General features: G+C 36.6%; 2 protein-coding genes across 2 annotated transcripts; one reads left to right on the forward strand and one right to left on the reverse strand.

Annotated features, from left to right (window-relative positions):
- Nucleotides 1-3,056: 3,056 nt before the first annotated feature.
- LOC132559951 (uncharacterized) lies at nucleotides 3,057-11,191 on the reverse strand. The gene is made up of 6 exons (XM_060224589.1): nucleotides 11,158-11,191; nucleotides 8,483-9,046; nucleotides 8,130-8,294; nucleotides 4,369-4,644; nucleotides 3,942-4,079; nucleotides 3,057-3,229 (listed from the first exon to the last, which is right to left on the reverse strand). The coding sequence occupies exons 1-6, from the start codon at nucleotides 11,189-11,191 to the stop codon at nucleotides 3,057-3,059; spliced, it is 1,350 nt and encodes a 449-aa protein (XP_060080572.1).
- A 645-nt stretch (nucleotides 11,192-11,836) lies between these two features.
- LOC132559961 (membrane frizzled-related protein-like) lies at nucleotides 11,837-14,216 on the forward strand. Its single transcript, XM_060224602.1, has 5 exons — nucleotides 11,837-11,927; nucleotides 12,903-13,112; nucleotides 13,317-13,469; nucleotides 13,778-13,939; nucleotides 14,053-14,216. The coding sequence occupies exons 1-5, from the start codon at nucleotides 11,837-11,839 to the stop codon at nucleotides 14,214-14,216; spliced, it is 780 nt and encodes a 259-aa protein (XP_060080585.1).
- Nucleotides 14,217-16,050: the final 1,834 nt, after the last annotated feature.

The raw sequence follows: 16,050 nt of genomic DNA on the forward strand, positions 1-16,050 counted from the left end.
GGGAAGTCCTGTGGAATTATTGAGTATGTAGAGGTTGTAACACTGTTGATCAACCTCATTTCATTAGTTTTGTTAACATCAGTAGGTCCTTTATAATATCATACTATATTTGTTACTGTGTCAATCTGTTAATGGTACATGTAATAAGAAATTATAATGTTATATCCATGTTAATATGGAACCTTATTTTCGCATTCAAATCCGTCCAATAGTTCATGTATACTCGTGTAACCTACAGGTCCTGTTTTAATTCGTTATATTGGCACGGCTCAGTATCGACACCTGTCCTTGATGGCATTCTGATTAAACCAAATACAGGAAAAATACAAAATTTATTTAATGATGGAGCTAGTGCACCTCCGATCTAGATTTTGACAATTCTTTCGATCGATTTCGATTTTCCTTAATCGCTTCCTAAATTTAAAATTTTAAGATGTACGATGCAGTCTAAGTTATCATTAGGCTCTTCATTATCTGTGTGATCATTTATCGTTTTTTAACATTCTTTCTTTGTGTTTTGTCAGTCCATTCATAGTCTAGAATAGATATTGTCACTTGTCTTCTGAAGTGTCCTTGATATTTAGGATTGATGTACATTGTCAAGGCCAACTTAACTCAAACTATAACATCCGGGTACCAGATGAATTTATGCAGAACTTTCTTGTACAATATATTGTCGGAGACTCTAAGATTTCTTAGCTCTTCCCCGCCACACTAAGTGTGTAACAAGAGGTTAGCTAAGAATAAAAACAAGAATAATCAAAGACTACAATGTACCTAGGACATTCCTGGAATACCTTTCTCCAAATTTGTCTTCAGGTGTAATGGATGTGTCCTATATGAATAACAATGAATATGCAGTACATTAAGATTTAAATGATTCCCCCGACTAAAATACGAGAGTTTAATGCATCAGATATATCGTTTCTATATTTAATTTTTTATATATTGGCATGTTGTGTATTTCGCAGGCGAAATACTTTTTATATCATAAGTTTTTATTAACAAATAAATTAACTATTAAATGCTGTATTCATATTGTTGTGATAATTTATAGAGTCCATTACAGGATATCTAAAAACAGGAGAGAGAATCTCTTTTAAAGATTTTAAATTCCGTCTGAGCTATGCCAGAAGATGACAATTGTACACATAGTTTGGATAACGTACGTCAGGATTTTCACAGGTCATACACAAGAGGGACTTAAACATGTCCAACAGTACTGGATAATGACGGTCGGAATGTTAGCTTTATGGACCAGGAAAACAGATTTTATTGTAATAAGTATAGAATAATAGCTGACGAATTTCAATTTGTTAAAAAAGAAGACGACACGCAGTGAAATGATTTTCAGCATTTGACTTTATGGCATTGCATTCACCAAGTCTTACACTTTCACAGAATAAGCAACTTATCCAGGGGTTCTTTCATTTTTTGATTTTTTTTTTTTTTTCTGAAATATTTAATTTCAAAGCTATTCATTTAGTAAAAGTATATTATCGATGATTGATTCCATTCTAGTTAAAGGGGGATAACTCTTACAGTTTTGCATATACGATATGAAATCGTGACGGGGTCGTCTTTATCAATGCTACATCGGAATGTCTCTAGGTTAATCTACACGTTACATTTTCTTCTGAGATTTTCCGTCATTGACAAAACTTTTCTCTCGATCATTAGTCAAGCAAGACCCAATAAGCGAAATCAAAATTCCACAGAATAGCCAATGATGGCGTGAAAGAAGTCTTTTTTGGGAAAAGTTATAGAAGCCACATTATTTATTGAACTTTCATCCATTCACAACACAAATAACAAATAAAAAGTATTGTAGTACAAATTAATGATAAAAATTTCATACATGTATATGTAACATTTCAGCACACCTGAACCGACGTCTGGAGGAGTTGATAAATACTTTTTATTACTTCCCTTCCCATATACTGTATAAAACCTCAATTTCAGCAACAGCCTAGTACATGGGACAGCATATGACTTTAATCTTATTTACAATGACTAAGTTTCGAATTTCTGTCTCAGGTGAAGGTCTATGCCATGGCATACCTAGCTTACAAGGAGGCAGAGCAAATGAGGTAGACCTGTTATAATCTAGAATATGGATATAGGAAAAAAGAAGACATTGTTGTTTCATATAATACTTCATTTTGTACAAAAATGGACAAAGATTTATATTTTAAAATTTATGATTTACATGCAATGATATAGATACTAAATAACACTTATATCACAGAACGCATTATATGTTGAGACTACATAATAATCTAACTCACTCTATGTACACTAACAAATATTATAATTGTAATGATGACTTGAGATCGATTCAGCAATACTAACAAACGAGGAGAGACAATGACGCGGGAACGACGTCAACAATCAAAACGTACAAGAGAGTGATGACGTCAGAAACGTCAGATGACAGATAAGAAAGCGAGTTAATGACGTCAACAAGGACAGACATGTAGGAATGACGTTAAATTAGAGTGCTGTAGGTAATAATGTACAATTTCACGTCAGCAATGATGAAGATCAGGGGAATCAAACATTTCACAACAGAGAACAATGGTAAGCAGCAGAAATTAAATGACCTCAAGAACATAATATTATATGGAACAAATTGAAAGGGTTTATATACAGTATCACCAAACATCCGTACGATGGTCCAATCAGGACTCAGCTTCATACAGAAAATAATTAATGTAATAGATCTACAATTTGTATCAATATGATACACGTGTATTTCCTATTCCTAGTGACCCCAGAAATCCTACAATAAATGTTTAGAATCATCACTGAGCTGCTAATCATAATATGTGACATGTTGAATCTTCTTACGTGTTGGCAAAACATTTGAATTAAATCTCTACGTCAAATATATAACTATTAATCCATATTCAGGACAAACCGGTTTTCACAAATCCAAGACACAGGTAAAAATTCTGTTTCTATGGTTACGTGGGTCATGTGATATAAATATCTAACGATGTTCTCTAAGATGGCCACCATCCCCTGACAGGAAGTGGGTCATGTGATATAAATATCTAACGATGTTCTCTAAGATGGCCACCATCCCCTGACAGGAAGTTAAGCCAACCATTGGAAAGGGCCGTACTGTCCGTATCCGGGTCTGACGTAATAGAGGGCGTGGTTTTCTTGGGAGTTTCATTTTCCACTGGGCTGATGGCATTCTTCTTCTTCCATGGAGAACCCGTGACTGTAAAATAAAAACTAAAATATAATAACATTTTGACCAGCCTCTATGTGACTTCGGTTCTACTGTCGGCTGTGTTACACAATGTGATTATAAATCGGCACTTCATTTGATTAAGTTGTGGTAGAAATATTTCTTAGTTTCATGCTCCTATTAAAGAAAAACTCTTTTTGCAACTTATCATAAATGCGCGTAGCTTAGCGCATTCGTGACAAGTTAGCAAAGAGCTTATAATTAATTCATTAAATACGCTGCAGAAACAAAAATATCACATTAATAAATGAAATTGATAATTCAGCGCAGAATTATTTCATACTTATCACTACGCATGACAGTTTACATGACATGACGTAACGTCATTCGCGCCATTTCAAGTCATTCAAAATTCCAAACGGAATCTATAGTGTATTTAAAATAACAGTCTCTCCTCGTAAATGCGTTATTTATTCATTGTTTGTGTATATTGTAAGATATTGAATTCTTTTTATGTTGTAGTTTTTTTCCATCACCGAATGACAGTAATCAAAACATCAGATGAATGTGTAAACAGCTATTCCATTCATACAAAAAAGTAGTTCCAACAGACCCGCAAGATGGCATATCAACATCGAATCCGACAATCATTATCAAGTTGGCGGAGCTAGATTTTTTTCGATCGATCTATCAAAAGAAAAAATCGTGCAAACAACGAAAAATTAATTATAGATAAACGAACCTCCTCCTCCGCCACCTCCACCTCCTCCGAACACTGTGAATGGGGGAGCGCCACCTCCGGGCGAGCTGTCCCCGGGGGAGCCATTTTCATTCTCCAACAGATGTCCTTTCCAAGCAGCCCCACCTGTGGGACCTCCGCCTATTTGAAATACAAAGATACAATGCAAACTATGGCAATACTACAAAAACACATCCCACAATCATTTACTTCAAAGTTCATGGAAATATGAACATTTTAATGAATAGACAGAGACAAGACGAAAACGCCAGGACTGTATATCGAATTAAGTTGCTTGTCTAAATGTCAAGTAGGTTGATATCAAATAAGTTTATCGTCCAGTTTCATTCAATCCTAAATCTGAACTCAAAGTTATATCTGTTTACATGAAGTATACATAGACATTATTTGTGTTTTTAATCTGACTTACTTCCGCCCCCACAGTAACAAGCACCTGCCCCACCGCCGGGACCCCCAGTTGGCGAACACACCGGACAGCACGTAGCGAAGCACGTCCCACATGAAATACAGCACGGACAGTTCCTTAGTCTCGCGCATCTCCAAGGCAACCATCCAGGTCTACAGCAGCACCAGTAGAGGACACTGAGGCCGACTATGAGACCAACAACGATGTAGAGGGGAGTAAAATCTGGGGGTGGAACAGGGGGCGCTGGGGTCGTCGTTGTTGGCTTTGGCTTTTTGGGTTCTGTAATCACATACAAGTGCGATGTATACATGTTCCCCCACACGTGATATATAACAATTTTTATTACATAACACGCCGTATTTGATCTATATGAACTTTAATCAAATACTTTCTGATATTTCCATGAAAAAAACAGAGCTCACTGTGACATCAAAAAGAACGTCACATGAAAATCCCCAGAAGACGTTGACTTCATCGTTATAATGTCATCTGGCTGCGGTAGGGGCAAGGAAGTTTGTTTTGTGTTACTAAGAGAGAATTAAAACAATTAAAACAAGATGTCTTAGTAACACATACCGGAATGTATTCAGTAAGGACTTCTAAACCATAGTTTGGCTAAACGTTATATGAAGTTCGTAAAAAAAGAAACCCTGCTGCGGCAAGTTTGTTTTAATATTTTTATGACATAAGTATGTAATAAAAGATATATATATTCACCATTATCACTATACCACGAGAGAGAATGATATATCTGTTATCATGTTAACTGGTCATGTGATAAAGAAAATCACATACAAAGCGGTCACATGATGTCACAAAATTAGAAAAAAAAGTTAACGTCATTTAAATAACCAATCATAGTATCAATCTGTCCACAAAGTTTTCCTTAAGCGTTAACAGGATTTAATTTTTTTACGTTTCATGTTGGTATAAAGAAAACCCATCGTGTAAACTGAATAAATACTATGATACTTTTATATCAAAGCTTATAATTAATTTCTTAGATAGGAGTCAAAAACAAAAATAAAACATGGCTGTATAAATTTGATAATTTACTGAGGGATTATTTTACTACAAATCACTACGCATAACAGCTGGCGTGACATGACGTGACGTCATTGACAGCTAAATCGCGCCATTAACAGTCATTTAAAACTCTTTCATAAGTGGTCCCGTCACATTCCAAAATGAAATATGACAAAGTGTAAAATAACATTTTTCCCTGATAAATCTGTTATTTATTCATCATTTGTTGTTTATTAACATTGTAAACTATATGGATACTTTATTATGTTGTGGTCCGTTGGTGACGGCGATCCACACACCCAGAGAATATAAACAGATAGTCTAATCATAAAAATGAAGATCAAATAGGCTCGCCGCAAGGTGGCGTGTTGCCATTGATTCCTCCAATCATTATCATGTAGGTACATACAATAATGGTAGAGATGTCGTTATAATCACGTGTACATGTAAGTATATACAATAATGGTAGAGATGCTATAATTACGTGTACATGTAGATATATACAATAATGGTAGAGATGTTATAATCACGTGTACATGTAGTTAATGAATACATTTACAACATTACCAACATGTTATCGTTTGATAATACCGGAGACAAATAATTGTTATTAACACGCGTTTACAACAGCTGAGTTAAGACTTCAAAGATGACGTTTAAATTACATGACGTCATGCGCATCGTAACGTCAAGATATTCGGATTATTATTTTTATTTTTTTATTTTTTTTTATTTATATTTATACTTGTCTGGTAATGATAATATGACTAACATATGTAACCGCGGTGGATTCACGTGCACATCGCATGTTATGAATACACACACGTATACCAATAAATGACAGCCATAACCATTATAATTACGATAATAAAAAAGGACGGGTTCAGATCTGTGTGAGGGCCAAGAGGAGGGACAGGGGAGGCTGTGGATGTAGTAACAGGCTTTTTGGTTTCTGTAATTATAAAATTGTGTCTTTTACCATGTGTACATATGTATATGTATTGTTACAGACTATATATACTTAAACGATAAAAATCAAAATCAGTCAGGCGCTGGTTGAACGAGATATAAGAGTGAACGGTTTGTTTTGTATTAGTTACATGTAAGGTTTACGGCAGACCACATATACTGATGCTTTCATTTTGGATTATATTCGGAAATATATATGTTATAGAGAGAACATCATTTCTGATGTAAATGGTTGGCTAAGTGATCAAATCGTGCTGCAGGAATAAATTTAGTAAATGTTTTCGGTAAAGAGTATTCTTCATAAAAAAACGTCATCTGCCATTAAATCTAGTTTTAAGAGAGGATTACATGTATAATGACAACAGTTTAAGTTCCATGTCGTAAACAATAGTTTAAGTTCCATGTCGTAAACAATAATTTAAATTCCATGTCGTAAACAATAGTTTAATTTCCATGTCGTAAAAAATAGCTGAACTTCTATGTCGTAAACAATAGTTTAACTTCCATGTCGTAAACACTAGTTTAATTTCTATGTCGTAAACAATAGCTTAACTTCCATGTCGTAAACAATAGCTTAACTTCCATGTCGTAAAACTACTACTACAAGTCCATTTGAGAGTGGACCCATTTGTCTTTTGCAGGCCATAAGAAGAGTAGATGACTTGTCGAGATTAAGACGTCCTCGCGTAACAAACCTTAAGTCTCGTCTTCTCGCGGCGAGAAGAAGAAATAACGATAATTTAGGTTTTCGGTTTTGATTCTCTTCTTTTCGCTGCACAAATCAGGCAGTTTAGTGCCAAGCGACAATGTATCGCAACTAGTCAACTCACCAACACTGTCACACCGACCAGATCGTTTGCGATAGCTGGAGTACATACATTTAATGAATAATAGTTTACCTACGAGACGTCAGTTACGTACTGACAATGAGTGAAACAGCATCGAGGCGAACATTTTTCTGACATATGTGTTTTAGAAGAATGATGACTTTTACGTTTGATCGGTTCAGGATTTGGTGGATCTACTGTGTCAGTATAACGGACATCCACTATCAAAGACATCTAATGTTCTCCATTTCTGAGGGAGCATCGTCTCGCCTGATGTCATCGTCGGAAACCCTCGAGACTCTTCACGACTTCGTGGATTTTCGTCTTTTGTAGGAACTTAATTATCACAAATAAATATCGTTCAGACATGTGAGCCTCGATTTCACTCCGGTCCCAACTGCGAACACGTGTAAGATGAACTAGACAGAAGAATTCGCAATTTTCCTGGCATCCCTACCCAACCATCTTAATACACTCTCCTAGTTATCCAATGATCTCGTGACAGAATGGAATTACCTTATAAATTATATAGAACTTAGGTTTAGAACTGTTTCAACTGTTCAATGTGGACAAACTCAATAGAAGGCTGATTTCAAAATTAGTTTTATTTATCTTACTACACGCGAAGTATTATTTTGTTTCTAATCTGAATAAAAATAAGGCGTTTTCCAAAATATTATATATTGATCATTAAAAAGCAACCTTTTTAATCAACCTGTCTATTCAACTTTGAGTTGCTTGATTATTTCAGTGTATATACAGTGGATGTGACCGAGAATATACATGTGCGCGCGTGTGATCAGATTACGGTCTACAACTAAACAATGATTGGTATATCTCCTGAACAATGATTATACTTCACTGGCGAGTTAGGGAACACTTTCTGTTACTATCTATTAACGCCAATGAGGATTTGTTGATGTAGATAAAATAAGTACTTACTTCCACAATTTCCGGGATACTTCTTGCTAACATCCGATGAATCTTTCGGGAAGAACTCGGTGAGACAGTTCTTGGAGTACCAGTAATCACATCGAAGAGAATCATCTAGACATCGCTTACTATCGTTACACATCATCACCACGCCTTCGACCGTTTCATTACATGCTGAAAAAAGTAGAATCAACATAAACAGTTTGAAATGAATTAAAATATGATATGATCATACATTATTATCATCTCTTCGACGAGGAGTGATTTTGTCGATACAATGATTAAATATTTAGCTTCACACATCACTTTTTTTGTATCATTTTCTCCACAAATATATTTCGAAACATCTAAGTTGCTTTTACCGTAACCAAAGGACGTAACGTCGAGCTTGAAGAAGACCTCAGGATAATCGAAATCGTCCACAGGCGTCGTTGCTTTTGGATCAAGCGTAGCGGAGGTGTCAGGTGGTAGTGTTGTCCCGTTGCCAAGGGCGGGGTTTCGGTAGTCAAGGTAGAAATAGAGAGTGATGTACTCCCCCTCCCACTCATAGGATGGCGCTACAGTGTCCACCCCACAGAGCGTGAAGAACTGGGTAGCGGCTGCCTTGTCTTTACCATTATACATCGTCACGTAGGCCTTCCCACAATCCTTCGCGGTCGTCGATCCGAGCCTCTTTTTCACCTTTGGGTCATGGATTAGAAATTCCCGCCAATAGATACCCATGTAGCGCTTTTCTGGTGGGAACACTCCTGGGGTCGCCGGCATACCGCGCACGATCACGGTACATTCCAACAGCTGTCCTTTGAGCTGTTCCGCGATGTTGACCTTAGGTTTGGACTTCTCATTAAAAACTAGGTCCCTGTCAAACTCAAGATATGCTCCAAAGTCAGGACCAAGCACGTGACCACAAGACTCCGTCACAAAATCTGAAGAAAATTCAAATACCCAATTTTCAACATTTTTTCACACATCTGTCCTCTTGGTTTCAGAAACAAAAAGTTAAAGATGTTTGCTGATTTTCCTACGAATATAAGAATTTTACAATCAAGCTATGCCATAGCCAAGAGTCTTAAGTCACATTGAAGTTAGATATACCACTCTCCTTGATGGTAATCATGTTATGCAAATCATTTAAACTTCAATTATTGAACTCGTTTGATAAAATCTATAGTACTATTGGCGTGACACTCTTACAGAAATTTCTGTTTTTAAAGTTGGGCTTCACTGCCCATTACAACCCTGGTAGTTCCCGTAAGTAATAACACGTATGTCATGACGCCGTACATAACACAAGTTGTTTCCTAAGTTTAACAGGGTAAATAAGCAGAAGACACTGACATTTTCGGCAAAATGATGTTATTGTGTATGTAATGTTGCTTAAATTAGTATTTAAGAAGATTTGAAGTGCGGAGATTTTTTTTTCATTTCAAAACACGCGATGGATTTGATGAGTGAAAATATTCTTTGGAATTTTGGATCAGTCAAAACGCTATCGATTTGAGTTGACTTCAATCTCCAGTGTTGTCTGAACTTCTACAAAATGAAATGAAATGAATGTACTACATTATATTTAGCATCCATAGATCCCTAGACTTTCCCAACATAGTTCAGTAAAATACTCACATCTTTCATTTCTGCCGTCACTTAATGACACCTGGAGTAGAAAGAAAAGAAAATAAGAGAGAAGGAACTCCATGTTGCTTAATAGTCCTGATCCTGTATCTGTAGAACTCTATAGTGACGTCCAGCTCGTTGTTTTTGTGTATAAAACACCTGAGTTTGGTATATATGTAGGGGGTCAAATAGGAGGGGTTTGTCAGTTTTATATAGCTTCAGTTTAAACACGTGCAATTTACCAATACGTGCCAGTACAATTGTACAATTATCCAAAAATTATCATTAACGAGTTTATTTTTCGAAACTTCTTTTCTTGAGCTTCATTCATTTTCGAATTTATTTGATTTTTCTCCTTGTGATCCCCAAATGACAGACCCCATTTCTAGATTCACAACATCACGCCGCCGTAGCGAGGCGATTCGCCTGCCCCTATCAGGAATGTGCAATAAAAGGAAATGGCACGGTATAGGAGAGTTCGACACTAGTGCATATTCTTGGGAGCGTCCACTATGTGTATACAATACTAGAAACTACTAACAGTGGTGTTGTGAATATTGTTATACATCTTTCAATATGTATAGTCTTCTTAAAATACCACAAACGGCGATACAGCTTGTTTGAAGACAACAGTGACACATTTAAATGAAGGATACCGTAAACAATCCTGCTGCTATGTCGCCGCGATCTGTTATAACCGCTGCCTTTACCCAATCCTACATTGTGTGTGGGCGGTTACTCACCTTTCATAGAGTTATTCTGTTCGTGTGACTTGTAATAAAGTATATTTTGTAGAATTTCCACTTGGTTTTAGCTTTTTCTGCGATGAAATTGCCGAATTAGTGTCTTCTTGTCCATTAGTGTGAAGTTTTAATGAAATAACGATGACATATGAATTTTTCGTTGTTTGTAGTTATTTACAATAAACATTTTAGTCACACCTGACATCAAGCTTTTTTTTAATAGTCGGTATTTCCTGTTTTTGTTATCCTTAGCAACAAGTGACGAAGATTTAAAGAGCTGTGATACAGATGGAAACGTAAATATCGATCCGTTCGTACTGGGTATTGTAAACTAAACACATATTTCGCTGATGACTGACTTAAAAGGAAGATTTTCCTCGTGTACTTACTAAGAGAAAACATTTTCTATGTTATGCTCAAAATATGAGCTGTACGGAACCAGATTATTCATGCTCGTGTTAGATACAGAATATCAACAGGCATACATATAATAATTACTTTATACAATCTGTCGCTCAATGTAAAATTTTACATTTATCTAGAGTGTCCAACCATTTAATATGGCCGTATTTGTTATAAAATGGCATAACGTCAGTAGTTGTTTTGTTAACAAGCACGTTACCATTGTTACTCATGTAAACGACAATCAGTAAGGACTGAGGGGACAGTAACTCACTCACGTCCACTACTCTGGGTGATATTTTCCAGTCTCATTTTGATTCCAGGAACAAATCGGAATGTAATGATAAAACACACAGATACATTTATATCTTCTTTAGATATATTTACATGTGTTTGCGAGAATGTTTGCTCTCCTCCAACCCCTTCGTCGCGGTTCAGGACCAGCCTGATGCGAGGTATTTGTCTGTCAACTTCTTTGGATCATGATACATACAAGTGCACAATCACTTTAAAGATAATTTGTCTAACAAGTTAGTAGATTGTTAGTTACCAGTTTATCTGGTATATATTTCTTTTGCTTGTAGTGTTTGGAACATACATTTAGTAAATAATAAATGGTTTATACAGCCAATAACCAACAAAGGACGTTCATTATTACCATCATGTCATTTATGCACACGAATGAAACGTGTACATGAATCAAAATTAAAGCCTGTACAGGGGTGTAGGGCACAATATATGATAGATCTTCGTCCTAGCCATAAAGGCGGTCACATAGTTAGTCCAAATCTCGCGTGACTTTGCATTACCGCGCATCACACCTACTCTCAAAAGACGCAGTTTTTAATAACAAAGTATGTACAGTCACATCGTTCTTGGTTTATACTCAGTCTTATCTGTTGACAAAGATAGTAGTATAGTTTATCAATCCAAAGGTACGCACATCGTAATCAAGATATGACGGTCACTTTTCTCGTCCGACTGGCCTGGATTGTCTGGTCATTCGGATTGGTCGCCGGACACAAACACGCCAAACATTGGAAATCAGGTAGCTATGTTACGAAACAAAGCATGTTTGATATGAATTATATAAAAGGACAAATACGAGATTCTATAGACGACTTGGAAATCACTTCATAAACAGGAAATCTTCATAACAAAGTAAAGTGTTCTGAAATATTTCGTCAATTGTGTTGAAAGGGAATTCAGTCTACAGACATTACCAGTGACAAACATCAAGCTTGTCAATAATAACATAATCATTTTTCGAATCACCGTATAGAGAAAAACCACTGCTAGAGCTTAACTCGTGGCAAATCCTCAGGAAGGTTTGTTTGGTCAGAGTCATATGAAACCGTCTTCACGAATAATGAGGCCACTGGTGGACGTTTTTATAGTGTCCTCACACTGAAATGCCATAACATTTATATAGCAGAATCGTTGTGTGCTTCACAAAATAGAAGCTTCATTTGAAAATGGGATTTTCCACTATTTTTTTTACACTAGTCTGCCGAATATAGTGAAGGTGTGGCGACATACAATTAAACATCTTCATCGTTGTCCATGTTGCCAGTTTCAGTGTCTGTCTTGTGACCTCAAATTCATGCAAATCTTTTTGAAAAAAGGCAAATTAACTGTTAAGATTTGAAGCTGAACTATTGTTATTGGAGCACGACTTTGTCCGCTGGAGCTGGATTATTGATATTATCTATGTCATGTCTCATTGAAAGTTCGGCCTAAATTGTTCCTGTGTCATCGAGAAAAGAAACTTTGTGATACTGACAAAATTAACGTTAATCTTACGTTGTTACAATTTAAATATGCTATTATGCATGGATCACGCAGTCAGAGTCTGTTGACAGTTTACATGCAATCTTTTACGACTAACAGACGAGCTCAAACCATAATACGTCCCGACTTTTGATTGGCATATTTGAAAGAAGCTTGAACGTCAGCCACCCCCTGGTATTTGAGACTTTGTATTATATGTAGCATGTATTATAAACCTCTCTAAATCTTACAGAGTTCCTGGAGGACCACTGCAGTCGTAAGATCAAACTACACTTGTTTCAGAGATTTGAATTGACACGTGATTTGTTCTACAAACATGGATGGCACTGTGACGTCACACTGGAGGCACCAGCCCATCACGTGGTGGCGATTGCGTTTCAGAAGTTTGATATCGGTCGCTCGAAATCGGTAGTCTGTGAAGACGCCTTACGAATATATGACGGTAAGTAGAGTGTAGACAATAAGAAATTCAGTTCTGGTATGATTTTGGTGTGAAGGTTGAATGCTAGTCATGCTTTTAACTCTCCATATAGCGTCAATAATTGGTACCGGAAATTACATTTTTCGTGTCGGAGTACGTCTCCATCTTTATAGTTACACTTAATAACATTTTATGTGTTTCTAAATGTGTACTGTTTGTTTTCAGGTGATAGTATAAGATCGTCAACAAACAAAGGCCTTTGTGGTCAGATGATACCGCAACATGTCATGTCCAGTAGTAACACACTGACCCTCAAATTCAAAAGCCGGTACATCACGACTGGTGCAGGTTTCACTATAGACGTCACAACACTTGGAGGTACAGTTCTGGGATTGAACAACAGGGTTCCGGGAACTGTGGTCAGGAAATCACTGTCCGTTCTTTTCTGATGTTAGAAAATGATACAAAACCGTCAGGGGTTTAATCAGAATGACGAATGATATAATCGACAAATGAGTTGTAATTCTAGTTGTAGTTTTTCTTATAACATGACGTTGACTTTAATTTCTTCAAAATCATTCTTTTCGTTGAGGAAGCTGAATCCGTACCTCGGAAATTAGTGAAACACTGGGCGATGAAGGAATTTTTCAGGCCAAGTTACGATTTTAAGCTGTTATCTGTTCCAGTTGCTGAAAACGATAGTGATTCCAATCCAGATTCCAGTTCATGTCCAGACAACAGTTTCCGGTGCATGGAAACGTTTTGTCTTGACCGAACTTTGGTATGTGACGGTGTACCAAACTGCCGCGACAAATCAGACGAGTCTGCAAACAGCGCAGGCTGTGCAGGTAAGCTATCGCCTAGCAATGCTCTATATCAGTTTTTGTTAATTGTGTTCAACACAACAGATTAACATAAGGAGCTGTTTGATGTGCCGAGGTATTTACTTTTTATTTTTCAGGGTTGGGAGCTAGTTGGATCGACTTGAGCGTCGGAGCGAGAGTAGCCATATTTTTTGTCGTTTCCTTTCTCCTTATCGGAATGTGTGTAATGATTATATACTGTTTGTGTTGTCCAGCGTCAGCCAAACCTGTGGCCGCTTATCTATCCTACAAAAAGATTTAGACGGAGACATATTTCATAAGTGTTTTTGGCTGTAGACAAAATTCTGACTCTGTCCTTGGACATATTATATCATCACAGTATTACCACAAAATTGGTCTGTTCTTTATATCAGAGGACTCATAACTTAAAGCAAAGTAGCCTCGAAGTGTTAATAACCCAGTAGAAATCCCTCGTCAAAATCCAATTTAGACGGTACGAGTGTTTTTTCTTGTTGAGTATTTGTGAGTTTTGAGTCATTTTGTGAGTGTATGATGTAAGATCATAGATGTACAGATTTCATTACCTACTACCTACTAACTGACTGTACATCATTCTTAATTGAACAAGTAAGGTGGGGTGGATGATAATATATTTGGAGTTCAGTTGATATATTGCATCACCGGAGACAGATAAACCTGGTTCTGCTAGAAACAAGAAGTGCTGCGTTTTTCTGACAGATTTTAATGACAAACTATGACCAGCTTCCCTCTGTCGTTGCTGGTTGTGATACTGTCTTCTTGAGAAAGGCGATGGATACAAAAGGAACATTGAATGTACGAGGATTCTAACAAAGTACTTAAATATAACTTTCATCAGCAATGACTATATGCACATTATATAAAGACGAGATAACCTCTGTCATTGTACGGATAAAGATATGACCAGATGTGTGGTAGTGGAGCAAGAAAGCGGCACCAAACAGTCCAGAACAAAGCACCAGACTCGTGTGACGATTTACCTGAATGGACACAACGGAACAGCATACCCTGTACCAAAGGCAAGACCTTTTATCACCATTCGAATTAAATTTTAATGACAAGGCTCTAGCAGAATTTGGATTTTTTTGTAGTCCATGTTTAGAATTACCGCCTCATGTTCCTGCCAAAAGGACCAGAGTCAAGTCATTATTAAGCGTCCTTACAGGTTGACTTATCCACATCCTTAATACTCTTTGTTTACATCTCGTCAAAATATAACTACGTCTTCCTGCTTGTCTTTGTCTTATTTCTTTCAATAAAAAAATGTTGGAATAATTCTGAAGCATTCTTTTGATTAATTCGCCAAAAAAAGCGAAATAGTAAGTTAAGATGCTTGTGATAGGAAATCATCGTCAAGACCTGTGTCCCTTCTTATCAGAGCGTATATCTCGGACGCCCGAGCCTAGCTCTTTTAATACTAGGTATAGGAGTAAAATCAGAGACTTGACATAATTACCTCCCTTTCAATATGTGTTGCCTTTATTTTTGATGGTCCGAAAACCGGAAGCAGTAATCCATGGAAAAATTATTTCAGAGCAAGTGGAGAAACCGCGGCGAAATAGAGTATTGGTTTGATTATCTAAATCTGAAGTTTTAGTTTTCAATTATATTTTGTAATGAGGAAAACAGTTTTTAAAAATAAAGTCAAAATGCATCCTTATCAGAGTGAGAAAAGTATAACTTGCCCGTCCGGACGCCTGTACCCAGATATTTGTATAACCAAACTGATATCAGCATACATCTTACAAAGTTTGCTCTGTTCAAACGTAAATTATTCTTTAAATTAACACTAAACACATTCTTGTATCACTGAAGACACGATATTTCGACGCAGTTAAACAAAATAGAGAAACCGGTCGCATCACCAGCATGATAAATACAATATAAAAAAGCATTCGTCTATACTACATGTATATTGTAATATATAAAATTATCACCGTCTTGAACGCTGGAAGTTTTTATGTTTGCTACTTATCCTAAACACTTGTAGAGAGTAGATTACAAATATATGTTTTTTCTATTCAATTAAGGAAGTGTATCTCTCGGTTCCGTGTTAGGAACCGCTCTGCTATAAACATCCTGATCATCGTTGTCGA

The sequence above is a fragment of the Ylistrum balloti genome, unplaced genomic scaffold (genome assembly GCF_031769215.1).
Source record: "Ylistrum balloti isolate Yb309-2 unplaced genomic scaffold, AGI_CSIRO_Ybal_v1 Utg369664, whole genome shotgun sequence".
NCBI classification, from domain to species: Eukaryota; Metazoa; Mollusca; class Bivalvia; order Pectinida; family Pectinidae; genus Ylistrum; species Ylistrum balloti.